Source organism: Notamacropus eugenii, chromosome 1, assembly GCF_028372415.1.
Source record: "Notamacropus eugenii isolate mMacEug1 chromosome 1, mMacEug1.pri_v2, whole genome shotgun sequence".
NCBI lineage: Eukaryota > Metazoa > Chordata > Mammalia > Diprotodontia > Macropodidae > Notamacropus > Notamacropus eugenii.
Window position 1 is genome coordinate 73,613,508 of NC_092872.1, and position 26,589 is coordinate 73,640,096.

The 26,589-nt window shown below is 35.5% G+C and overlaps 1 protein-coding gene across 8 annotated transcripts in view; it reads right to left on the reverse strand.

Annotated features, from left to right (window-relative positions):
- The window catches only part of RASEF (RAS and EF-hand domain containing), an 825,381-nt gene that overhangs the window by 679,052 nt on the left and 119,740 nt on the right, over nucleotides 1-26,589 (reverse strand). For 2 of the 8 annotated variants that reach the window (XM_072605252.1, XM_072605215.1), the window contains one exon: nucleotides 22,784-26,031. The exons of the other annotated variants lie outside the window; for them this stretch is intronic. In XM_072605252.1, the coding sequence (XP_072461353.1) occupies nucleotides 25,926-26,031 (106 nt within the window). In that variant the 3' untranslated portion in view covers nucleotides 22,784-25,925. Of the gene's footprint in view, nucleotides 1-22,783; nucleotides 26,032-26,589 lie in introns of those variants that run through there. 8 annotated transcript variants of the gene reach the window in all.

The following is a 26,589-nucleotide window of genomic DNA, read 5'->3' on the forward strand; positions in this document are numbered from 1 at the left end:
GTTTTTTCTTGGATTATTCTTATTTTTTTGGTTAGTTTTTCCTCCATCTCTGTCATTTGATTTCTAAAGTCTTCTGTAAGAACTTCTATAAATTCTTTTTTGGGGGCAGGTGACCATTTGACATTATTCTTTGGGGGTGTCTTTACTTCATTATCCTCCTGTGAAGATAAACCCCGGTTTTCGCTATGCCCATAAATAGCTTTCTAAGGTTAGATTCTTTCTCCTTTGCCTATGCATTTTTAGCTGTAATAAGTTGAATTTTTGTAATCACCTGTAGCCCTGGGATGTGGGGGGATGGTCACTCTTGCCCCAGATCTGCAGTTCTCCCCAAAGCCAAACCCCCTGTAAATACCTGCAGCAAGGCTTTCTGCCCCCCTCGTTCTGCCCTCATTAAGGGTGTGCTGGTTCCTTCCTTCTTGCCTCCGCTGCTCTCGCGCAGCACAGCTGGGTCTGGCATTCCTTGTCAGCAGAGGTTCCCTCGATCCTCCTGGGCTCAGATGCCCAACTCCCCTCACTATCCTGGGGGGCTAAAAGTTCCTGTCAAACCCCAGGGCTTGCCGCTAGTTGTTAAAATGGACCCTAGCCTGGAGGTGTTTACTCTTCACCTAGACCAAACTTCGACCTGGGATTTTTCAAATTGTCCCAGGAAGACTCCAGTTGTGTCCCTATCCTTAATTATTTTTACCTGCACTTCGTTCACCCTGAGGTGCTTTTTTATCTCTTATGTAGAGGAAAAATCTTAAGAGCTTGGAATTTTCTGACCTATTCCACCACCTTCCCAGAATCCTCTCTTCATTTTTTCTTCTCCTAAGAGAAAAGTGATGTTCAGAGAATACCACACAACTTGGCCAAAGATGCCATGGCTGCCTCTTGGTGAATACATGTACATGACTTAACCCTGCTCAGGCTTGGTGCTTCAAGATGACAAGGCAGTCTCCTTGTTGGCAGTTGAGCAAGACCCTAACAAAGTGGACAGTTAAAGAGTGTGACCCTACCTATCCCTTCAGGTCCTCTTCCCTTCAGCTGAACATCACATCCAGACTAGTGTGAGTCCCTTCTTGTGATGCATAAGGGAGGAGTCACTTGCCCTACCCACTCCGCCACCTTTGACTGTCCTGGAAGATAAAGTATATGTCCTGCCTTGGGGAGCTTCAGCCTACTTTCTGGACTGATTCATTTGAGGTTTTCTTTCCAAAAACAAGACACTCAGTAACATGGCCCTGTATATTTTTATATCACATAAAAGTTTCTCCTTTTTACCCATTAGAAGGTAAGCTCCTTGCAAGCAAAGACAATGTTGTTTTCATCTTTAGATCCCCAGCTCTTAGCATATGTACCTTCTGGTGCATAGGAGGGGGGAAGAGAACAAGCATTTGTTAAGTGCCCACTATGTGCCGGGCACTGTGATGAGCGTCTCACAAATATCTCATTTGATCATAGTAGGCATTTAATTCAACAATTATTGATTTCAAGGTCACAGTTTACATGGAAGAAGTGATAAGAACATTGAAATTAATCAACCAAACAATATTTATCAAGACCCTATGTGCTAATGCACTAGGGATTAAAAAACAAAAGAGAAATTAGAGGAGATTTATGCTCTAGTTCAAGAGTCACTAATTAACCATTGCACTAATTATCTAGGGAACCATAAGCAAATCATTTTACTGTGCACCTCTGTTCCCTTATCTGTGGAATTTGGGAATTAGACCAAATGATCCCAAAGGTCCCACATTTTATGATTCTACAGGAGATGAACAAAAGGCAGGCTCTAGAAGAAATCAGTGAAGGAAAAGAAATGACCCTGGATAATCTAGGCTTAAAATAATCCCTCAAATGCCTCAGTCATCAGATCAATAGAAACTCACAAGAGCCTCAGTTAATTCTCTTTCATGATTTTCACATCTCCTAAAAAGAAATCTTTCCTTTTTCATAAGTCCCCTTATAATCTCTCTTCATTGGTTACTTTCTGGCTTCTTTTCTTTCTCTCTCTTTCCCCATTCTAAGAAATTTGTCCTCAATTCCATGACCTTTTACACATCACATCAATTACTTTGGCATTCTGTTTATACCTTTGCTGTACCTCGCTTTTATGTCTCCATCACCTGATAGCCTCGAACCCAGGCCATCGATCCCCCTTATATAAAAATAGAAAGACAAAAATGATAAAAAAAAAAAATAACTTGAGTGACATAATTCCTTCTAAGACGGCTACTAATTTGTAAATTGTCCATTTGATATCTTTTTATTTCAGAGATTGTGAAGGATTTGTGCTTCTCTATATTTTTGTAGCATTCCATTTATATTCTTGAATCCCCTATAGAAGCAATGGCAAACCTAGCACAATTTGTCCTGACAGACCTGGTTTGGTAGTAGTATGTTATATAAAGCCATTAGCGATTATTCCCTTCAAGATAGGAGATATCTGGATAGGTGGACCCCAAAGGCACATTTTTCAAAATAAAAGATACCAATGGACTGAAGCATCCCACTGTGAAATGAAATATGGATGCAGCACAATGAACAAGGAAAATCACTGGCTCTAAAGCCAGAGGAACTGAATTCAAATCCTAGTTCCAATACTTAATCAGCTGTATTATCTTGGTCAAATTCCTTCATTTCCCTCTGCCTCAGTCTCCTCATCTGTAAAATTAGGGGGTTGAACAAAATTACTTCTGAGGACCATTCCAGCTCATGATTAATAACCTTATAATCTCATACTCCTGTTCTTTGTCAGGAGCAGTTTTGGGGGAAAGTAAATTCCTGCACACTCACCTAATGTCTCCATCAAGCTGTTTTCTGGAATTATCATGTTCCAGTTTATAAAACATAAATTGAGTTGGGATATAAATATAATCATAATTCAGGACATAATGGATGGGGGAGAGCTACATTCCAACATTTCTTCATTCCAGGTCTTTTTTCTTCCATGGATTAAGTGTTCTCCCTACTTCCAAGGAATTTCAAGAAATGAAAAAAAATAATAATTTTATTGATATATTTTAGTCTCACCATCTCCTACATTTCTGAATATATCTCTCCTTGGTCACTCAGGAGTAACAAATAACAAAAGTAAAAAATAAAGTTTTTAAAAAATAATTCAGCAAAACTAATAAATACATCAAACTCAACCTGACAGTATGTACAATGTTCTGAAGCCATAGTCTTCTACCTATGCAGGGAGAAAAGGAAAGGGGAGAATAAAAGGAAGGGAAAGAGGAAGGAAAACAGGTGCATTTTTTCATTTCCAAGTTTGTTTATTACAAATACATAGCATTCAGTTTCATTGGTTATTGAATCTCCATTTACATTATTGCAGCCATTGTATATATTGTTTTCATGGTTCTGCTTACTTCACTTTACATTAAATCATGTCTTCCAGTTACTTTGAATTTGTTGTTTATCATTTCTTACAATGTAATACAATTCCATTACATTTATGTATGACAATTTGCTTAGCCATTTCTCAGTTGATGGGCACCTACTTCATTTCCAATTCTTTGCTATTATAAAAGATCCAAGCATGAATATTTTGATATATGGGACCTTTCTGTTTTTCACCTCCTTTGGGTATATACCAAGAGGAGTTCAGTCTCTGGATGAAAGCATATGGACATTTTCATCACTTTTTTAAAAAATATAATTAAAAATGAGCAATAACTTTTACTTCCTTTTCTCCCTTCCTTTCTCTCTCTTCCTCTCCTTCTTCTCGGTTTTTGGGACATTACTCTCTTCTGGTTCTCCTCCTGATCACTCCTTCTGTAGCTCCTTTGCTAGATCCTCATTGAGATCGTACCCACTCACCATGGGGTCCCTCAGGGCTCTGTCCTATACCTTCTTCTCTTCTTTCTTTATAGTATTTCACTTGATCACATAAGCTCCCATGGTTTCAATTATCTTTACTATGCAGATGACTATCAGATCTATTTGTCCATCCCTAACCTTTCTCCTGACCTACGGTCTTGCATCTCCAACCACCTCTTAGATGTCTCAGGTTGGATACTCCATAGACATCTTAAACTTAATATGTCCAAAACTGAACATAACTTTCCCTTCTCAAATCCTCCTCTCTTTCTAATTTCCATATTTATCAAGAATACCACTACCCAGAATAATTAATTTGAATGCTATGTAAACTATCTGGAAAAAAACAGATGGAGTCCTGTCAAAATCTTTTTATGATAAAAATATGGTGCTGATACTGAAACTGAGAAGAGTCAAAACAGAGAAAAAAAATTATAGACTAATTTCCCTAATGAATATAGATGCAAAAATATAAATAAAATATTAGCAAAGAGATTATAGAAACCTGTCATGAGAATAATACATTATGACCAGGTGGGATTTATACCAGGAATACAGGGTTCAACATTAGGAAAACTATCAGCATAATTGACCATATCAATAAATAACAAAATTAACAGAAATCATATGATTATCTCAATAGATGCAGAAAAATTTTTTTGACAAATTCAATACACATTCCAATTAAAAATACTAGAGAGCACAGGAATAAGTGGAGTTTTCCTTAAATGATATCTAATGTATCTAAATGTATCTAAGTATTGTATATGTAATGGAGATAAGGAGAATCATTTCTAGTAAGATTGGGGGTGAAACAGGGATGTCCATTATCACTACTGTCATTCAATATTCTACTAGAAATGTTAGCTTTAGCAATGAGGGAAGAAAAAGAAATCGAAGGAATCAGAATAGGCAATGAAGAAATAAAGCTATCACTCTTTGTGATATGATAGTACACTAGAGAGTCCTAGAGAATCAATTAAAAAACTACTTGAAGTAGTTAACAACTTTAGCAAAGTTGCAAGATATAAAATAGAGCAACATAAATCATTGGCATTTCTATATGTTATTAACAAAGCCCAATAACAAGAGATAGAAAGAGAAATTTCATTTAAAGTAACTGTAGACAACATAAAATACTTGGGAGCCAGCCTGTTAAGACAAACCTAAGAACAATAGGAAGATAAATACAAGACACTTTCCAAATAAAGTCAGATCAAATAATTGGAAAAATATTAGTTGCTTATGAGTAGGCTGAGCTAATATAATAAAAATGATGATTACTCCTAAATTAATTTATTTATTCTGTGTCATACCAATCAAACTACCAAAAATTATTTGATAGAGCTAGAAAAAACAATAACAAAATGTATCTGAAAGAATGAAATATCTAAAATATCAAGAGAATTAATAGAAAGAAATGCAAGGGAAGGTGGTCTAGTCATACCAGATCTAAAACTGCATTATAACATTGCAATCATCAAAACTACTTGATGCTGGCTAAGAAACAGAGTGGTAGATCAGTGGAATAGATTCGATACACAAGACACAGTAGTCAATGACTATGGTAATCCCCTGTTTGAGAAACTCAAAGACTCCAGCTTCTGGGATAAGAACTCACTATTTCACAAAAACTTCTGAGAAAACTGTATGGCAGGAACTAGGCATAGACTAACATCTTATACCATAGATAAGGTCAAAATGAGTATACAATTTAGACATAAAGGGTGTGACTATAAGCATATTGGGAGAGCAAGGAATAGTTTACCTGCCAGATCTATGGAGAATGGAAGAATTTATGACCAAACAAAAGATAGAGAGCATTATGAAATGCAAAATGGATAATTTTGATGACATTAAATTAAAAAGTTTTGACACAATGTCAATGCAACCAAGATTAGAAGAGAAGCAAAAACTTAGGAAAAAACTTTTCCTGCCAGTATCTCTGATAAAGACCTCATTTCTAAAATATATAGAGAACTGAGTCAAATTTATAAGAATACTAGTCATTTCCCAATTGATAAATGTCCAAAGGATATGAACAGGCAGTTTTCATATGAAGAAATCAAAGCTATCTATAGTCATATGAAAAATGCCCTAAATCATTATTGATTAGAGAAATGAAAATTAAAACAACTCTGAGGTATACCACCACCTCACATTTATCATATTGGCTGACATGACAAAATGGAAAAATGATGAACACTGGAGAAGATGTGGGAAAGTTGAAACACTAATGCATTGTTGGTGAAGTTATGAACTAATCCAACCATTCGGGAAAGCAACTTGGAGCTATGCCCAAATGGCTATAAAACTGGGCATACCGTTTGATTCAGCAATACCACTTCTAGTTTTATACAAAAGAAGGGAAAAGGACCTACATGTACAAAAATATTTATAACAGCAGTTTTTGTCGTGGCAAAGAATTGGAAATTGAGGGGATGCCCATTAATTGGGGAATCTGAACAAGTTGTGTTATATGAATATAATAGAATACTATTTGTTCCATAAGAAATGATAAGCAGGTAGATTTCAGAAAAACCTGGAAAGACTTACATGAACTGATGCTGAGTGAAATGAGCAGAACCAGGAGAACACTGTACACTGTAACAGCAACATTATGCAATGACCAACTTTGATGGACTTAGCTCTTCTCAGCAATGCAATGACCTAAGATAATTCCAAAGGATTCATGATGGCAAATGCTGTCCACATCCTGAGAAAGAACTATGGATTCTGAATGCAGATTGAAGCATACAATTTTCTTTTTTGTTTGTTTGTTCTTTCTTGTGGCTTTTTCATTTATTCTTCTTTCACAACATGACTAATGTGGAAATGCATTTAATATGATTGTACATGTATAACATGTATCAGATTGCATGCCAACTTAGGGAGCAGGAGAGGCAGGGAAGGGGAAAAATTTAGAACTCAAAATCTTATAAAAGTGAATGTTGGAATCTAAAAATAAATATAGCGAAAAGAATAACACTATCCTCCCAGTCATTCAACCTAGTTGTCACCCTCAACTCCTCTCTCATATTTTGTATATTCAATCAGTGGTCAAGTACTATAATTTCTATCTTTGTAATGTCTGTAATATATCCCCCCTTTTCTCCTCTGATGTTGCAACAACCCTAATGCAGGCCATCACCACCTCACTCCTAGACTATTGCAATAGCTTGTTGGTTGGTCTCTTGCCTCAAGTCACTCCCTACATCCTCCACTCAGCTATTGAATTGATCTTCCTAAAATGAAGATCTAACCATGACACCCAATCTCCCATCCACCCATCCTAACTCAATAAACTCTAATGACTGCCTATCACTTCCAAGGATCATTCATATATAAAACTTTATGTCTGTCTTTAAAATCCCTTCAAAGCTTACCCTCTTTCCATCTTTCCAGTCTTCTTAGACCTTACTCTCCTCTCAGTATTCTCTGATCCAGTGGCACTGGGGTTCTTGTTGTTCCTTGCAAACAATACTACAGTTCTCAATACCAAGTATATTTAATGGCTTTCCCCCATGTCTAGAATGCTCTCTGTTCTCATCTCCTTCTCTTGATTTCCTTCAAGTCTCAATTAAAGCTGCCCTTTCTGTAAGAATTCTTTCCCATTCCTCCTTAATCTTAGTGTCTTCCCTCTAAGCCTGTCCCCAGCGTATCCTGTATATGTCTTGTTCATACATAATTGTTTGCACATTGTCTCCCTCATTAAACTGTGAGATCAAGGACTTTTTTTTAACTTTTCTTTGTATCTCCAGAGCTAAGCTTTGTATCTCCAGTGTGGCACAAAGCACACCTGGCCCAGGTACTTAATAAATCATTGACTGATTCCAAAGTCCAAATCAGGGATATTCTGGTCAAATTGTTTGGACTGGGAAGTGGTATTTTCTTCCCCTAAATTCTGTCTGTAAATCCAATAACTTGGCAAACTAATTCAGCTTAACAATTCAATTCATTTAAGAAGGGATTTGTTGGGTTTTTGTGGTTGTATGTTTGTTTTTATGGGGGGGGGGGGAGGGATTTGTCCATTGGGTCATAGTCGCACAATTTTGGGCATAGTGTTACCATACATAGGGAAAGCTAGCCCTGAGAAATTTTTCACTTGGCAATTATATTCTAAGGTATAACATCCTGAATTACATGTTGCAGGAGTCTCAAATGCCATGTCTGATTACACTCTACACACCATCCCATATCTTTCATTGTGTCCTCGGTCTAACCAATCCTGGCGGTGCTGACATGAAGCTAAATGGAACAATTATCAGCACTGGGAGTCTCTACGGAAATATTCTTGCCAAAGTTCTTAGGTTGTACCCACAAGGACATGTTTTCCACAGTGGCATAGCATACTGGACGTTACTAGGAGGAAATGATGCCAAAGTGGAAAATCTGGTTTCTTTTCTTAAGAAGCATAACCTTGTTCATTTGACTGAATAGGTCCAAACCCCAATGTTTTCCAAGTATTCTCAATTGTTAGGTTAATTTTGAGTAATTATGAATGTCATGAAGGAAAGCCTGCAGTATAATGTATAAAGGAAAAGGCTTTTGGAAAATTTCACCATCTTTAAGGAATGTCACTTCACAATTGGGAAATGAGCAGAACCCATTTGGACTCTGAGCCAGATCCTCCAAAATGGTGACAAATGCCTTATGTGAGCACCTACCTCCTTTTTTGAGTTAGTTGTGTCATATTATCTATTACAGAAAATCATTTGCAAGAGTGTTCCTGCTTCTGATTCATATTTTCAGCATGGACGCCCTCAATAAATGTGTAGATCACCATTCTCTTAACAGTTGTATAGAAATGAGAAAGATTCATTTTTAAATATATTATACATCTTTATTCTTTTTCTAGGTTGGATATTTAAACACTCTATAATAAATTTATTATTCTTATTTTTTTCTTACCATCCAAAATGTAACTTGCTTGCTTACCTCCAGACAGAGCCCTAAATTATATCTTCATAGCATGAGATTTCTAACCACTCGCTGCCAAATTTCAATTACTGTCAATCTGTTAAGGCTTCATTTAGTATTTCCTTTCTTCAGTATTTCCTGAGAGTCCTACTTTTGAAGATCTGGAAAACTGCCACCAAATCTATTGCAGGATCAATTCACAAGTCCTGAGTCTAATGATTCACTATGACTTTTTCAGATAAGACTACTAACTGTTTCCATCTCTGGGTTCTTTCTCATAACTCACTATTCTGCTACTCTTCCACTGATGTTATCATTCATTCACTTCAGTCATGTCTGACTCTTTGCAACCTCAACTGCAGCTTTCTTGGAAGAGATACTGGAGTGGTTTGCCATTTCTTCTCCAGCACATTTCACAGATTAGGAAACTGAGGCAAACAGGGTTAATGATTTGCCCAGGGTCACTCAGATAGTGTCTGAGGCCACATTTGAACTCAGGTCTTCCTGACTCCAGGCCAGGAGCTATATCCACTCTGCCATCTAGCTGCCAAGTATCCTTCCAAGAGTGTGGTATTACAGAACCCAGTACCATCCATTTCCTTTCATCCTAAGAAAATAGCAATAGAAAATAGAGAATTCCCATTAAAAGTAAGAACACTGATTCATCGTACAACCTATGTCCAATTTTCACAGACTCAACTGCCAATCAAATCAGCCAATATCAAAGAGTATGCCCCAAATTTTCATACACACCATAGTCTACCTTTTCCCAGTGTTCAGGGTATGATATACACACCAAATAACTCATGGATTAATTCAATTTTTTAAAAATTTTTATTACTAATTTATTTGTTTTCAGTTTTCTACAATCACTTCCATGACTCTTAGATTTTTCTTCCCCCACCCCCTCTCCCTCCCTGAGACAGTATGCAATCATATATGGCATTGAATCTTATATATACATACATTTTTATTAAACACATTTTGCATGTTGCATAGAAGAATTAAAATGAATGGGAGAAACCATGCAGAAAAGCCTAAACAAAACTAAATATAATACAAGAGAAAATATTCTGCTTCATTTTGCAATATAATTCCATAGTTCTTTCTCTGGATATTGATGGCATTTTGCCTTGAGTCCTTTGGGAATGTTTCAGGTTCTTGCGTTGTTGTAAAGGGTTAAGCCTACCAGAAAAATACCTCATACACTGTGGTTGTTACTGTGTACAATGTTCTCCTAGTTCTGCTCCTTTCACTCAGCATCAGATCATATAAGTCTTTCCAGGCCTCTCTGAAGTCTTCCTGTTCATCATTTATTATAGCACAATAGTATTACATTACATTCATACACCACAACTTGTTCGGCCATTCCCCAATTGATGGGCATACCCTTGATTTCCAGTTCGTGGCCACCACAAAGAAAGTTGCTATAAATATTTTTGTACATGTGAGACCCTTTCCCATTTTTATGATCTCTTTTGGATACAGTCCTAGAAATGATATTGCTGGGTCAAAGGGTAAGCACATTTTTGTAAGTCTTTGGGCATAGTTCCAAATTGCTCTTCAGAATGGTTGGATCAGCTCATAGCTCCACCAACATTGAATTAGTGTTCCAACTCTCCCATGTCTTCTCAAACATTTATCATCTTCATGTTTTGTCATGTTAGCCAATCTGATAGGTGTGGTATGGTACCTCAGAGTTGTTTTGATTTGCATCTCTCTAATCAATAGTGATTTAGAGCATTTTTTCATATGACTATAGATAGCTTTAATTTCTTCCTCTGAAAACTGCCTGTTCATATCCTTAGACCATTTATCAATTGGGGAGTGACTTGTATTCTTGTACATTTGACTCAGTTCTCTATGTATGTTAGAAATGAGGCCTTTATCACAGATATTAGTTGCAAAAATTCTTTCCCAGTTTTCTGCTTTCCTCCTAATCTTGGTTGCATTGGGTTTGTTTGTGCAAAAACTTTTCATTTTAATGTAATCAAAATTATCCATTTTGCACTTCAGAATGTTCTCTCTCTTGTTTGATCATAAATTTCTCCATTCTCCATAATCTGAAAAATACATCATGACTTGTTCCCCTAATTTGTTTATAGTACCAGTCTTTATACCTAGATCATGTATCCATTTGGACTTTATTCTTGTGTACAGTGTCAGGCATTGGTCTATGTCCACTTTCCCCTACACTTTTAGCTACTTTTTCCAGGAGTTTTTGTCAAGCAGTGAGTTCTTATCTCAGAACATGGGGTCCTTGGGTTTATCAAACAGTAGATTATTATATTCATTGACTACTGTGTCTTGAGTACCTAACCTATTCCACTGGTCTACACCTCTATTTCATAGCCAGTACCCATTGGTTTTGAAAATTGCTACTTTATAATACAAATTGAGATCTGGTAGGCCTAGGCCACATTCCCTACCATTTCTTTTCATTAGTTCCCTTGATATTGTGGACATTTTGTTCTTCCAGATGAATTTTGATATTATTTTTTCTAGCTCTAGGAAATATTTTTCTGGTAGTTTGATTGGTATGGCATTGAATGAGCAAATTAGTTTAGGTAGAATTGTCATTTTTACTATGTTAGCTCAGCCTCCTGATGAGCAACTGATGTTTTTCCACTTACTTAGATCTGACTTTATTTGTGCAAAAAAGTGTTTTGTAATTGTATTCATGTAGTCCCTGGGTTTCTTTTGGCAGGTAGACTCCCAGATATTTTATTGTGTCTACCATAGCTTTAAATGGGATTTGTCTTTCTATCTTGTCCTGTTGGGCTTGGTTACTAACATATAGAAATGCAGATGATTTATGTGGGTTTATTTTGTGACTTGCAACTTTGTCAAAGTTGTTTATTATTTCCAGCAGTTTTTTACTTGATCCTCTAGGATTCTCTAAGTATATCATCATATCTTCCACAAACAGGAATAACTTAGTTTCTTCTTTGCCTATTCTAATTCCTTCAATTTCTTTTTCTTCTCTTATTGCTAAAGCTAATTTTTTTAGTACCATATTGAATAAAAGTGGTGATAATGGACATCCTTGTTTCACCCCTGATCTTACTGGAAATCCATCTAGCTTATCCCCATTGCACATAATGCTTACTGATGGTTTTAGGCAAATACTGATTATTATTTTATGGAAAACTCCCTTTATTCCTATGCTCTTGACTGTTTTCAATAGGAATGGGTGTTGTATTTTGTTGAAATCTGTATCTTATTGAGAAAATCTCATGGTTTCTGTTATTTTTGTTGTTGATATGATCAATTATGCTGATAGTTTTCCTAATATTGAACCAACCCTGTATTCCTGGTATAAATCCTACCTGATCATAATGTATTATTCTCATGATAAATTGCTGTATTCTTTTTGCTAATATCTTATTTAAAATTTTTGCATCTATATTCATTAGAGAAATTGGTCTATAATTTTCTTTCTCTGTTTTGGCTCTTCCTGGTTTAAGTATCAGAGTCATATTTGCATCATAAAAAGAATTTGGTAGTACTCCACCAATTTTCCCAAATACTCTTTTTAATATTAGAATTAACTGTTCTTAAAATGTTTGATAGAATTCACTTGTAAATCCATCTGTCCCTGGAAATTTTTTCCTAGGGAGTTCATTGATGACTTGTTCAATATCTTTTTCTGAGATGGAGTTAAGTATTCAACTTCCTCTTCTATTAATCTGGGCAATTTATATTTTTTAAATATTCATCCATCTCACTTAGATTTTCAAATTTATGGGCAAAGTAATTTATAATTATTGTTTTAATTTCCTCCTCTTTGAAGCTGACTTTACCCTTTTTATTTTTTATATTGGTAATTTGGTTTTCTTCCTTCTTTTTTTAATCAAATAGACCAAAGGTTTATCAATTTTATTGTTGTTGTTTCATAAAACCAACTCTTACTTTTATTTATTAGTTCAATAGTTTTCTTCATTTCAATTTTATTAATCTCCCCTTTGGTTTTCAGTATTTCTAATTCTAATTCAGTATTTCTAAATTTCTCTTTACTTGGGAATTTTCAAGTTGTTCTTTTTCTAAATTTTTCAGCTGCATATCCAATTCATTGATCTCCTCTTTCTCTATTTTATTCATGTAGGTATTCAATGATATAAAACTTCCCCTAAGAACTGCTTTTGCAGAATTCCATAAGTTTTGGTAGGTTGCCTCATTATTGTCATTCTCTTGAATGAAGTTGTTGATTGTTTCTATGATTTTTTGTTTAACCCACTCACTCTTCAGGATAAGATTATTTACTTTCCAATTAATTTTTGATCTATCTTTCATTGGCCTTTTATTATATAGAGTTTGTATTGCATCATAATCTCAGAAGGATGCATTGACTATCTTTGCCTTTCTTCATCGGACCGTGAGAATTTTATGCCTCAGTATATGGTCAGTTTTTGTATATGTGACATATACCACTGAGAAAGAGGTGTATTCTTGTCTATTCCCATACAGTTTTCTCCAGAGAGCTATCACATTTACCTTATCCAGAGTTCTGTTGATCTCCTTAACTTTTTTTTTTGTTTATTTTGAGGTTAGATTTATCAAGTTCAGAGAGGGAGAGGCTGAAGTCCCCCATTAGTATAGTTTTGCTGTCTATTTCTTCCTGTAACTCCCTTAACTTCTCCTCTAAGAATCTGAATGCTATATCACTTGGTGCATATATGTTTAGTAATGATATTGCTTCATTGTCTATGGTGCCTTTTAGCAAGATACATTTTCCTTCCTTATCTCTTTTGATTAGCTCTATTTCTGCTTTTGCTTTGTCTGAGATTAGGATTGCTACCTCTGATTTTTTTTTATCAGTTGAAGCACAATATATTCTGCTCCAACATTTTACCTTTACCCTAAATGTATTCCTCTATTTCAAATGTGTTTTTTGTAAAAAAAAAAAAAAATCATATTGTTGTATTATGGCTTTTAATCCATTCTGCTATCTGTCTCTGCTTAATGAGAGAGTTCACCCCATTCACATTCAGAGTTATGATTACTATCTGTGTCTTTCCCTCCATCCTATTTACCCCCACTTGTACTTTTAGTTCTCTCTTCTCCCTTCCCCTCCATAAGAGTTTTAATTTTTGACAACTGCCTCCCTTAGTCTTCCCTTCCTTCTATCAGCCTCCTTCCCTTTTACTCCCTTTTCCTTTACTATTTCTTCCCTCCCTTTTAGTCTCTCTTTCCTTTTCTTTCCCTTTTCCCCTCCTACTGTCTTTTGGGCAAGTTAGATTTCTACACATAACTGAGTTTGTTATTCCCTCCCTGAACCAAATCAGATGCGACTAAGTCTCAAACAGTGCTCATCTCCCTCCCCTCTTTCCCTCTACTGTAATACGTATTTGTGCTTCTTCCTGTGATGTAATATACCTTTTTCTACCTCCTCCTTTTCACGTCTCCCATTACAGTCCCTTTGCAGCTTTCAATCACGTTTTTTATCATCACATCATTTAAATTATACTTACTCTCTCTATCTATGTATATTCCTTTTAAATATCATAAGAAATATACAATTCTCAAGATTAACAAGTATCATCTTCCCTTATAGGGATGTAGGCAGTTTGCCCATATTGAATAACAAATTTTTCCTTCTACTTACCCGTTTATGTCTCTCTTGAGATTTGTATTTGAAGATCAAATTTTCTATTTAGCTCTGAACTTTACATCAGGAAGGTATGGAAATCCCTTATTTCACTGAATGTCTATCTACTTGCCTGAAATATTATGCTCTATTTTGCTGGGTAATTGACCCTTGGTTGTAGTCCCAGCTCCTTTGCCTTAAGAAGTATCATATTCTTATACCTCTGATCTTTTAATGTAGAAGCTGCAAGGTCCTGTGTGATCCTGACTTTAGTTCCTTGATATCCGAATTGTTTCTTCTGACTACCTGCAGTGTTTTCTCCTTGATAGTTCTGGCATTTGGACACAGTATTCCTTGGTGTTTTCAGTTGGGGATCTCTTTCAGGAGGTGATTGGTGGATTCTTTCAATGACTATTTTGCCCTCTGGATCTAGGACTTCAGGGTAGTTTTCTTTGATGATTTCTTGGAAGATATTGTCCAGGCTCTTTCTTTCATTGTGCCTTTCCAGAAAACCAATAATTCTTAGATTTTTCTCTCCTGGATCTGTTTTCTAGGTCAGTTATTTTTCCAATGAAATATTTTGCATTTTCTTCTATTTTTTCATTCTGTAGATTCTTTTTGACTGATTTTTGATATCTCATAGAGTCATTAGCTTCTACTTGCCCAGTTCTAATTTTTAATAGTTTGTTTTCTTCAGTTAACTTCTGCATCTCCTTTTCCATTTGTCCAATTGTTCCAGTTTCGGGTTTTTTTATCTCTTTATTCATTTGTCCAATTTTCTTTTTAAATTCCTCCATGAATTCTTTTTTCATATGTTTTAAATCATTGGCCAATTTTTCTTCTACGTCTCTAACTGGGCTTTTAAAATCCTTCTTTAACTCTTCCAAGAATGCTCTTTGGACTTGAGATCAGTTCATATTCTCTTCTGAGGTTTCAGATGGCAGTTCAGTCTCAATGGTGACCTCTTCATTATTCATGTTTTAGTCCTTATCCCCATAGTAAGATTCTATGTATTTTCTTTTCTGGTTTCCTTCCTGTTCATGATCATTGCCTTCTTCCTGGTTCTCTGGATCTCTGCTTCTGGGGCACAGGGAGCTCTGTCCTCTGGTTCTTGTGCTTAGAACTTGAGGCTTTGTGGATTGTGGCCTCTGGTTCTTTCAGGCAGAAACTAGAGTGCTGCAGCTTATCTGGTGCTGAGCTGGCTGGTATGCCAAAGCAAAGATAAGGTGAAGTCTTTCTGAGTTTCTCCAGAGTTACCCTGGAATGTGCTGTGCGACCTGTGGTGGAGGGGTGGTCTGGTCACAGGAGGTCTCCTCTCCTGAGCTAGAGCACATGCAGGCTCAGTGGTTGGTGAATCCCTGTCTGTGCTAGTGTCTTCCTGATTCCCCTGCCTGTGCTAAGGCAAGCCTGGGGTCCTGGTGTTGGTGCTGAGAGGCTCCACTCCTCCTTGAGTTCAGGATCTCCTTCTGCTTCACTGAGGTGGGGCTGTCTGGGACAGCTCCAGTCCTGCACTGGTCCTCTTCAACCACAGCAAGAGGGACCTCCCTTTGTTATTTTTCTACACTCTTGAGTTAAAAGATTGTTTACCCCTTAGGCTGATCCCACTATTCCAGGATTTTTCCTGGGGAAATATTCTCTGGATTTTTCATGGTCAACAAGGGGAGGGGGAAAGCACTTACAGATCACTTCACCATCTTGGCTTCCAGAAGTTCAAATAGTGTTAATGCAATTTTGCATATATTGTTGTAGTGGAATCATTACAACAGACCATCATTTTCAAACCTATAACATGAATCTAATACCATTTAGATATATTTACCTTTTTCTCTGAGGAAAAGGACAAAGAGTTGCATGATAGACCTTGAAGGATCAGACACAAACCCACATACACACAGAGAGTAGTCTGCATATTTAATAAACATATGCTTTCCATCCTGCAAAATACAGCCAACAGTTACTTTCCTCATTATTTCATGAAAATTGTGACACTCTGGGGAAAAATAGGATCCTCACCCATACATAAACAAAATATACATTTCATTTACTTACTCAAGTGTTTACTTCATGTTTGCCTACTTTTATATGTAACATCTAAACATATCAGTGTAATCTGTTACAGGATGTAAACTCCACAAGAGACTGGGCCTATTTAATTTAATCAAATTAGCCTTAACCATAATCACATATAGAGAGGCTCATAGAATCAAATGGTCAAAGTTGGACAACACATTAGAGGCCATCCAGAGAGCTCGCTGAATAGATGACATAAATTTACATATGGGTATGCACCTTTTACCAGGTGTTGAATTAAAATACACACTGCCCTGTTCACTGATATTTTAAATTCTTTTCAATTCCATAAATAGGAGAAGTCCCATCTTTTATCTTCCTGACCAGAACCTAGTATCAGGTTGTCCTCAATAATATAAATGCTTTATAAATGTGTAACTAACTATACTAATCAAACCCTTTATCAAGGGTGTGGACATTTAGATATACACATTGTTTGAAATAACACCCTCACACACCCCTCAAATGAACAAGTCTAACAAACCTGGGTGCCTACTCACCCTATCCTTCATAAATGACTTAAAAATAAAAATATTCATGAGAAAGTTTGATTTAGTTTTTAAATATTTTATGGACTTTCCCTAATATTTTAATAACTAAGTGCCACCTCACCCCCAGAAGACAGAATAGAAAAATTTCTGGCTATATAAAAAAGAAAATAAAAGATAACATCCATAACATGTTAAATTTGCCTCTTGGTCATTTGACACTGATATTAAGAGAATTCACATGAAGATAACTCAGAAAAATAATTGTCTTTAAGGATAAGGAACTAGATGAATACCAATGACAACTTAAATTATAAGAAAACAAAGTCACGGCCAGAATTCTTCACAAATACCACACACTAAGCCAAGGCTAATGGTATGAATTACCCTAGGATGAATAAGAGTAGGAAGAAAGTGGAGTAAGTAATGTTGGTAAGGCACTCACCATCACCACCTGTTAGTTTTCCCTGGGTGTGTAGGCAAAGGTGTAGACTTGTGATTTCAACAGTTTCAGGAAGTTCCAGTAAGGAAATTCTTCTGTGACAGTTGATCAGCATCTTCTTAGCCTTAGTCTTAGAGTATCACTTAGGATACTGAGTCATTAAGGGACTTCTCCAGAGTCACCCAGTTAGTATATATCAAATGTGAGATTTGAACCCAAGTTTTCCTGACTTTGAGGCCAGTGTCTATTCTATACCAGGTTGCTTCTTAGTCTACAAGAAAGCGGTTTCACTATTTTAACTAACTCTCCTTGGTAATAATGTGTCCATACATACTAGGCTACAAAAGGACTACAACTGATGTCAGCACCCTTTAAATTCAGCATCCTTAGGCAAAGTACCAGTGGCACACCCTAGTTAAACCTCTTCTGGGAAACTCTCCATTGTAGCTAAACTGTGACAGTGAGGGGAAGACTTGAACTCTGATGTTTAGAAATAAAGTGTGGCTCAAGTCCTCCTTGGCCCTGAATATTGGTTTAGGGAGTATCAAAGAAATTTTCAAATGATACTAGGTTTACAGTTCCAAATTTAAGCTAGAAACTATAGGATAAGCCTAGAAAGGTCACACTGTGACATACAAAGGTCAGTCCATTTTCAGCCATTTCTCCCAGGACTTCCAATTCTTCTGGTCAGTTTCTAAGTGAAACTCTCAAGGTTTGTGTATCCTTTCTTGCAGCAATACATAGGTTAGCATTTTACCTTCAACCTGGCTTAGCAGTAAAAAGTCAATGAGAACTATAGCTTGTGTTTCCCAGTCATATTCCATTCTCCTGTCGGATTTATCTTTGAGCCACATAAAACAACAGCTATTGTGTTACCCTCATAGCATTTGGCAGGGAGAGAAAAATTACAGAACATAGTGTCACGTTATTTAAAACTGGCAATAGTGAGATTCTCATAAATGAGACAGAATGAATGCTACATGGTGAAAGGACTCACGTTAACAGGGGTAAGAGGAATAACTGCACGTTTGCATTGTTTCAACTCCCTCCAGCCCTAACCTGTGCCAGCTCCTCTGCACATAATAAATACCTCTCACCATTACCCCATGTCTTCCTGCTACACTTCTATATATCTCTTTTGTTTGTTCCATATACAGAAAGTAAATGATAAACCAGGCTGGTATTAATTAAAATTGTAACGTAATTGATGTTTGTATTTTTGATTTCTCCACCTCCCTGCTTTCGGAGGCAGAGTGAAGAGTGTGCTAGACCAGATGCTTAACTCAGCAAATTGCTTAACTTCTCTCAAGCTCAGTTTCCTTATCTATAAAAAAGGGGTAATAACAGCACCTATCTCACACAAGTACTGTAAGGAAAAGATGAAAAAATATATGTGATGTACTTTACACACTTTAAAATGAGATGTATGTTAGTTATTAATATTATAGTTGCTCTGAGCCCTTTTCCCTCATTATTTTCTCCTCTCCCCACCACAATCCATGTCCTTGCTATTTAATGGTTATGTTTGTGTGTGCATGTGTAATCAACATTAGAAGTTTTTTAGCATTAGAATTTAAACAGTACTAGGAAAAATTATTTAAACCTATAATGCCAAGTTCAATTTTAGATGCCACATTTTGAGGGAAACAAGGTATATCTGTAAAAGGATGACAAAGATGGGTGAGGAGATTCTCATCACTTCACAGTATAGAAACTAGATATGTTTTACCCGGAAGATGAAATAACTATGAAAAGGTTTGCTACATAAAAGAGGGACCAGAGCATTGCCCTACACTACAAGGAAAAGTAAGAACCATTGGTGCAAAGAAGAAATGTTCAACTCAACATAAATTAAAAATGGGCCAACCATGGAATAGTGTGTCTGGAATGTGCAAGTTCATCCAATGCAACCCCTTCATTTTACAAATGAGAAAAAAGAGGTCCAGAGAAATGTATTAACAAATCCAACATCACACAAAATCACACAAGTAAGTAAGACCAGGATTCAAACTTGGGGCTCTGATTTCAAAGTCAGGTTCTTTTCAAGACATCAAGCTGACTCTTCTACATAAGATGAGTACTTGGATTAAATCATATTAAAAAGAATTTCCAACTCTAAACTCTATAATTCTTAGAGAAAAAAATGATCTAGCTACATAAAACAAAATGCAGACAGTTCCACAAGCAGCTTGCTACCTTCTAATTATCATCTGGCACAATGATTATGCATATAACTAAATGGGCATCAGATTGCTTTATTTTGCAATAACACTTTATCATACCCATGCCACAGATTTTATTGTTAATTATGTAAAATGTGCATACATATATATGTAGAGTTTTAGGCTCCTCTTCAACAACCATGTTATTAGTATTATTAATAGTACTTAATACTTATTAATGGTACAATTATTATATTATTATATAATAGTACATTATATAATAGTATAATTAATAGTATAATTATTATTGCTATTATTCCCATTTTACAGAAGAGAAAACTGGAAAAGGATTTGACTTTCCATGGTAGCAAAGCCGGCAAATACCAAAGCCAAGATTCAAATCCAGCTTTCATGATTCCACGTCCACGGCTGCGTCCCCTCTAACACTCTTGTGACAAATTACGCTGAGAGAGAACAATGGGTACCATCCCAACCAAAGGACAATTAGATGAAAAGGAGGAGAAAAGCACCAAGTATAGTGAAAAGAGTCTTGGGCGAGAAGATTTACCTACTATAGCTTAATTTCTTTATATCTGACTCCCTCCTCTCAAAGAATTTATATCATAGTATGTTTTAGGGAGATGATAAACTCTGATTTCTATTTCTTTAATTGAGAAATGAAATTGAGACCCACTAATAATTGCCTTTTATTTCAATTTGGTCTTGGGGAAATAAGGGGGGGAAAGCAACCAAAGGAAAACATAAGTAAAAATAACCAAAATATGTTATGTAGAAGTGTTGGGTTTTGTTTTTTTTTAACTGTCTTAAGATATCCTGTGTAAGTATTCTTGTCTCTAGATTTTAAATGGATAAAGGTGGGGAAATGGTACCCTAATTTTCTATAATCTCCTTCTCCAGGACCTGGTGATATGTCATTGTTCTAGAGAGGGACCATGGCATGTTCAGTGGTCCATGTTCACAGGTAAAGACATTCTTACCTTGTAGAGTTTTTTGATATTGTTGTTTTAAACTCTTTTCATACTTAGAATTTGTGTAATTATAAACCTAAATGGCTTTAATTAACCATTAAATTTAAACCTGCTGTCCTGTTTCCTTCTTAGTGTAGTTAACTAGCTTTATTGTATATACATTTTCTTGTTTTTTAAAGATAATGGCAGTGGCGGTGATGATAATCTGTGTAATTCTAATTATCTATGTGTTAACAGATTTACAGAGGACACAGTTAGAAGGGATGATTACTACACTGCATGCCAGAAGTTGAATCTAAAAAGATGCCACAGACTTAGCTCACATTTAGATTTAGGAGGATAAATGTAAAGGCTACTCTGTGATTGAAAAAAAACAAAAAAAAAAGTAGACCACATAGGTATTCAATAGTTCATAGGGAAAGCACTTAGGCATTTTAATTAACTCCCAATTCAGCATGAATCAACAATAATATGACACAGCAGCTGTCACTAACAAACTAACAAACTAACTAACAAAATCCTACACTGTACCAATAATAATGTAACATCAAAGGGCACTGTGGATAAAGATGTGGCCTCAGAGGAGGCAGGAAGACTTACACACAATGGTGTGTAAGTCACACCATTGACAAATACTATTTGGGATACCCTGGGCAAGTATTTTAACTTCTCAGTGTGCCAGTGAGTGGTGGTTGTTCGGTTGTTTCAGTGGCATTCAATTCTTTGTGACTCCATTTGGTGTTTTCTTGGTGTAATGGTAATTTAAATGGAAAGATCTTTCCCATTCATTAATAGGCCCATGTGACCTACATAGGTCACATGGAACCTGTGGTGGAAGGAGTTTGCTGAAACAGTGGAGCAGGAAGGGGTGAGACTGGAAGGGAGCTGAAAGGAAATTGGTCAGACTAGTCAGAGCTGGGAAGAACAGAGGAAGCAGACAGCTGGATGCGAGTGTTTGTTTGTGGGAAGCCCTGATAACGTGTATAGACTTCTTGGTTACCATGATGGATTTCTTTGTTGCTATAATGGATTTGGTTTTCTGGTGCTGGGATTCAGCTTCCTGGTGTCTGAATAAATGTTTTGGTTCTGTCTTCCATGTGGAGGGTCTGTTATATTTTGTGATTCAGAACTGTGCTGGCATATTCATAAGTGCCATAGGCACTATGAATATCGCACTGGCACTGCACTTGGCAAAGATACTGGAGTAGTTTGCCACTTCCTTCTCTAGTTCATTTTATAGATGGGGAAACTGAGGCAAATGTGTTTAAATTACTTGCCCAGGGTCACACAGCTAGCAAGTATATAAGACTGGATGTGAACTCAGGTAGATGAATCTTTCTAATTCCAGGCCAAGAAATCTATCTACAAACTCTGTCTAGCAATGAAATCACTGGTCCAAACACAAATACACACACACACACACACCAAGAATAAGGTAAAATAAAATAGAGCTATACTATGCCCTAATTAGATTTTATGTAGAATGTTGTGTTATGTAGAATGCATTCCATCTTAGGATAAATCTAACCATCCAGAGGGAATACACTGTACAGAGGAGGGAACTTGAAAACATAAAAATGGACATTGGTTGAAGAGCTGGAGAAGTTTAACCTAGATAAGACAGAACTTGTGAAAGGCAATGATTCTTCGCTAAATTGATGGATCTGTAATTTCACCAATATGTGTTCTCCCTTCATTCAGAACACTATCCTTGTGTCCTATGTGATGGTTATCCATATCCTGTACAAAAAAGGATAATCAATATATATTCCAATGGGTTCCATCTCAACTTGCTGGGGTCTTCTAATTCTCTTGATGTTTCATAGATACCAATGGTATGTGGAGGCTATCTATTGATTATTTTTTGTTCTCAAAATACAACCAGTTTATCTCTTCTGGTCCTATAGATCCTTCCCACAAGCCCACATTCATGTATACTCTTCAATTGGTGACTACCAACTCCTAGCAGGCTGTTATTATTTATGACCGTATCTCCAGAAAGAATCAACTCTACAGGGTGGATGGTTGGATTAAGTCACATCTAAAAGTTGAGGCACAAGGACCTCAAACAAAGTAACCAGGTCTTAATAGTGGTAATGATCCACCAAATTGATGCATATGTTGTTTTTGTTGACCAATAGTCTGTTCAAGCAAGTTATTTGAACCCAGGACCAATAGTGCCAAGGGATCTCTAGTCCCGGACTCCCACAGTTTGGCTAAAAGCAATGAAAACTGCTTTCAAAGTGCACTTGAGATGTTTTCATATAGCACTCATCCTAGAATTAAAAGAGCATTAGTGCAGCTGGGGACCAAGCAAGAGGAAACATTCAAAAGCATACTTTATTGAATTTGTAATACATACAGCATATTTGTGGCTCCATAGAGATAAGAAAGGATATAAAAATTATATTTTATGGCATAATCATTAGTGACTTGAAGAAAAGTGAAAATGAATGAAATTCAGTCCAGGTTCTAAAAATATGAACCATAGAAATCAAAAGCATAAAATGAAAATTCCATACTCTGAGGCCTACTTCATATAGACATAAGAAATTTCTTACATACATATGTACACTCATGTATAAAATAAATGCATTACTGAAGCTGAATGCTATACAAATATGAAAATAAATCTTTTATTTTAAACTTTATTTTCAGTAGTAAGGCTGCGGAACATGGGTTTATATAAATCATGTTAAGTATTAAATTATCAAATGAGTAGAAAGATGCATTTTGGGCAAAATGGGACTAAAAGTTATGACTGAAAAAGTCTCCTTATATAAGGCATTTTCCAGAATGAAATTAAAATACCATTCAAATTGCCAGAATTCAAAATTTTTAAATAAGGATACAATATAACATTGAGGTGAAATAAATAGGGCCAGGCATGTGCTTGCAAAGAGAGCTAATGAAATAAGAGACGATTAAGTGAAATCTTGTGTCTGATTTTTAAAGCAATAAACAAAGACATCTTTAGATGTAAAAACGATCTTGTTAAGTTCATCTACTTCAAATCTACATCCTGATACTGATTTCCACCTACAGGGAGATAGGGGTAGGTTTATCTTATTTCAACAAAATTAACCTCTAAACGTTAAATTTCACATTCGATTATGTCATTAGAAATTTTCACCTAACTCCACATTGAATCAAGTTGTTCATTTAGCCCTCCAGCCATATTTTACTTTTGCTAATAATGAATGAGTAAGTTGACTTTACAAACAACAGGGCAAAACAATATTTCATCCTAATATACATAATCTTATTTACAGACTATTAGACAAGCATGAAGAGTATCCCTTTGGGTACAAATAGGTGCCATAAAAAGAGGTTTACTACATTACGTAGTTTCAGGTATGATGAACATCCTGATAGATAGGCTAAAGTCCTAAAACACGCTATTTACATCAGCTGCACTCTATCAGTAGTTCAACATTGTCAGAGACAAGTAAATCATACCATTAGGGTTCAAATGATAGAAGCAACATCTTTGCTTCACTAGCCTATTGAAAATCAAAATCAAAAAGAACTAAGACATTTATACATAAATTAAAAACAATATAGCCCAGATAAGACACCTTATTTGACCAAAAATTCGCTCTTATACTGGTGCACCATTCTGAAAAGTAGACTCATCTTTTGAGACTAAATCCTTAAGAATACACTAAAAAATAAAAAACACCATCTTCTGCTGCCTCAGAGCTAAATCAGAGCTTATTAAGAACTTTTAGTTAGCATAATAAATTTCTTGGTACTGATAAGAGTTTTCTTTTTAAATGTCATCAACAAGCCTTGAATTTCAACCTACTTTAAGTCAAGGTGAGATTCCTTCTAGTGAATCGATGATTCAGTTCTGTGTAGCAGGTAACTGAAATAAAGATCTAGTTTCCTTTTTTCTATCCAAGCTGAAACATGTAGCTAGCTGAGTCCCGTACATGGAAGGATTTTTCAAATTAATTGTAAACAAAATCCTGAAACTATCTTACTTAACCTCATTTGCCATTAAGATGGGATGTGTTTTGTCCACCACACAAACACCTTGCCTGCCATATTGAGAGTTATCCTATTTCCTCTCATAGGCATCAAAGAAACCAGAAGGCCACACTCATTTCTAAAGAGAGCACATGTGCTCTTACAGTTTTCTGGAATGGGGATGAGAATGATGATTTATAATTTATATATATTTATAATGCCAAAAAATTTTTAAAACTTCCTCTCTGTATTTTAAAATAAGATGTGTCATTATGAACCAGTTTGAAAATCCTGAAAAAATACAGATGGTATCTTTAAATGGTATCTGTTGTATTTAGTATTGTTAATACAAATAATACCAAAATTAAAATATTTAAGTTTTCATGAGGGATTCTTACAAAACTAGTGAAAATTTCTAATAAACATAGTACAAAATGTATTCAATCTACCAATGCAAACATTTTTCCTAAATACTCTTATTTTCTTTTTTTAAGTGCAGAGTGATAAGTCCAGCAAATCATACTGTTTAGAAGTTTGCAATTTGAAATATTTCCCATTAAAATCATTAAAAGCCCATTAAAATTAGCTTACTACACACGGTATATTCTAGCATAGCAAGATATTTTTCCTTTACAGAAACCATTCCCATGAATGAAAATGTTTTCTCTTTTAAAAAAAATCCATTACTTTTTTTAAAAGATTGATTTTTCAATTAATAGCATAGCCTGAGATATACTATATCAATCACTTTTAACTTTAAATAAATACTTCACTTTATTTTTAACAGTGAGAGAAATAATACTCTTGATATGTCAAAATAATGAGTTTCTAGAACCTTCGTGGCTAGAAGCTATATTTTTCCTAAAGGATATAGGAATGATAAATCATTCTGTACTTCACACCCTGACATTACAGACACATAAATCTGACTGGGACTGCGAAGATTATTTAGACCAACACTCTAGTTTGTTTGTTTTTTTCAATAGATGGGGAACCTGAGGCAGCAACACATTAAGTAAAAATTAGTAGCTTAAAGTTAGTGGCAGGATCACAAGCCTGATCTCAGACCAGGATTATTTCTACTACACCAACTATTTAAATATATCAAATAAATATTGTTGATGGTAATGAAAAAATAATTTATCATAAAAATCTATTTAAATAAGAGCTTCTTTACTAGTTCTGATATGAGAATAAGGTTACTTAGTGTTTTTGAAAATCAGTTTATCAGTAAAATTTTATTTGAAATTAAAATTTCTCTGATGGTCAAAAAACAAAAAAACCCTCTATTTATGAACTCCCATAATCACATGGAAAAGAAGGGGAGATTGGGCAAAGACTCCACAGTGAGATGAAATAAACCATGGTATAGAAGACCCAGGTTATATACAATTATCCACATTCTAGCAGTCACTGGTATATGCCATGCCATTACTCATGATAATAATGGTGTTAAAAAAATAAGATTCCTTAGGTCCAAAAATTTCTGACTTAACCATTACAGCAATTCTTCATCTGTGCCGACTTTTTTGTGCCTGTCCCAGTCAAGTTGGTAATTGATTTGCTGTCATCATCATCAGCTCTTTTTCTCACTTCCCTTAAAAAAATCAAATCAAATCACAGAAATCCTAAGTTAACAGAATTCACTTTTATTTACATAGCGATATAAATAAATAACAATGAAAATCGATTATCCACAACTAAAGTAGGTCTATCTGTAATTTTGTTTCTTTTATATTTCATAAGCACTGCATAACTATGACATGCTACCTAAAATCTCTAAGAGAAACAGTGCCTGTATGTCAACCATATATACACAGATGTGTATGTGTATATATACACTTATATGTCTATGCATGAAATATGCATATATATGCATATGAATTACCTCATATAAATGTGATATAAGACAAAAACTTTTGTATACTTTAAAAATTGTTTTTCATAAAGAAAACTACTATAATGCCAAATGGGTTTGCATTTTTCTTTACATGCACGCACACATAAATAATGTAAAGGTATGTCCATATGCCTCATATACACATATATAGACACTGATGGTATATCCGTCTCCATGTATATACACACATGTGAGAATAAAATTTGTTTTGTGAAAGATATTTATGTATACATATGTTTGTGCATGTACAATGTA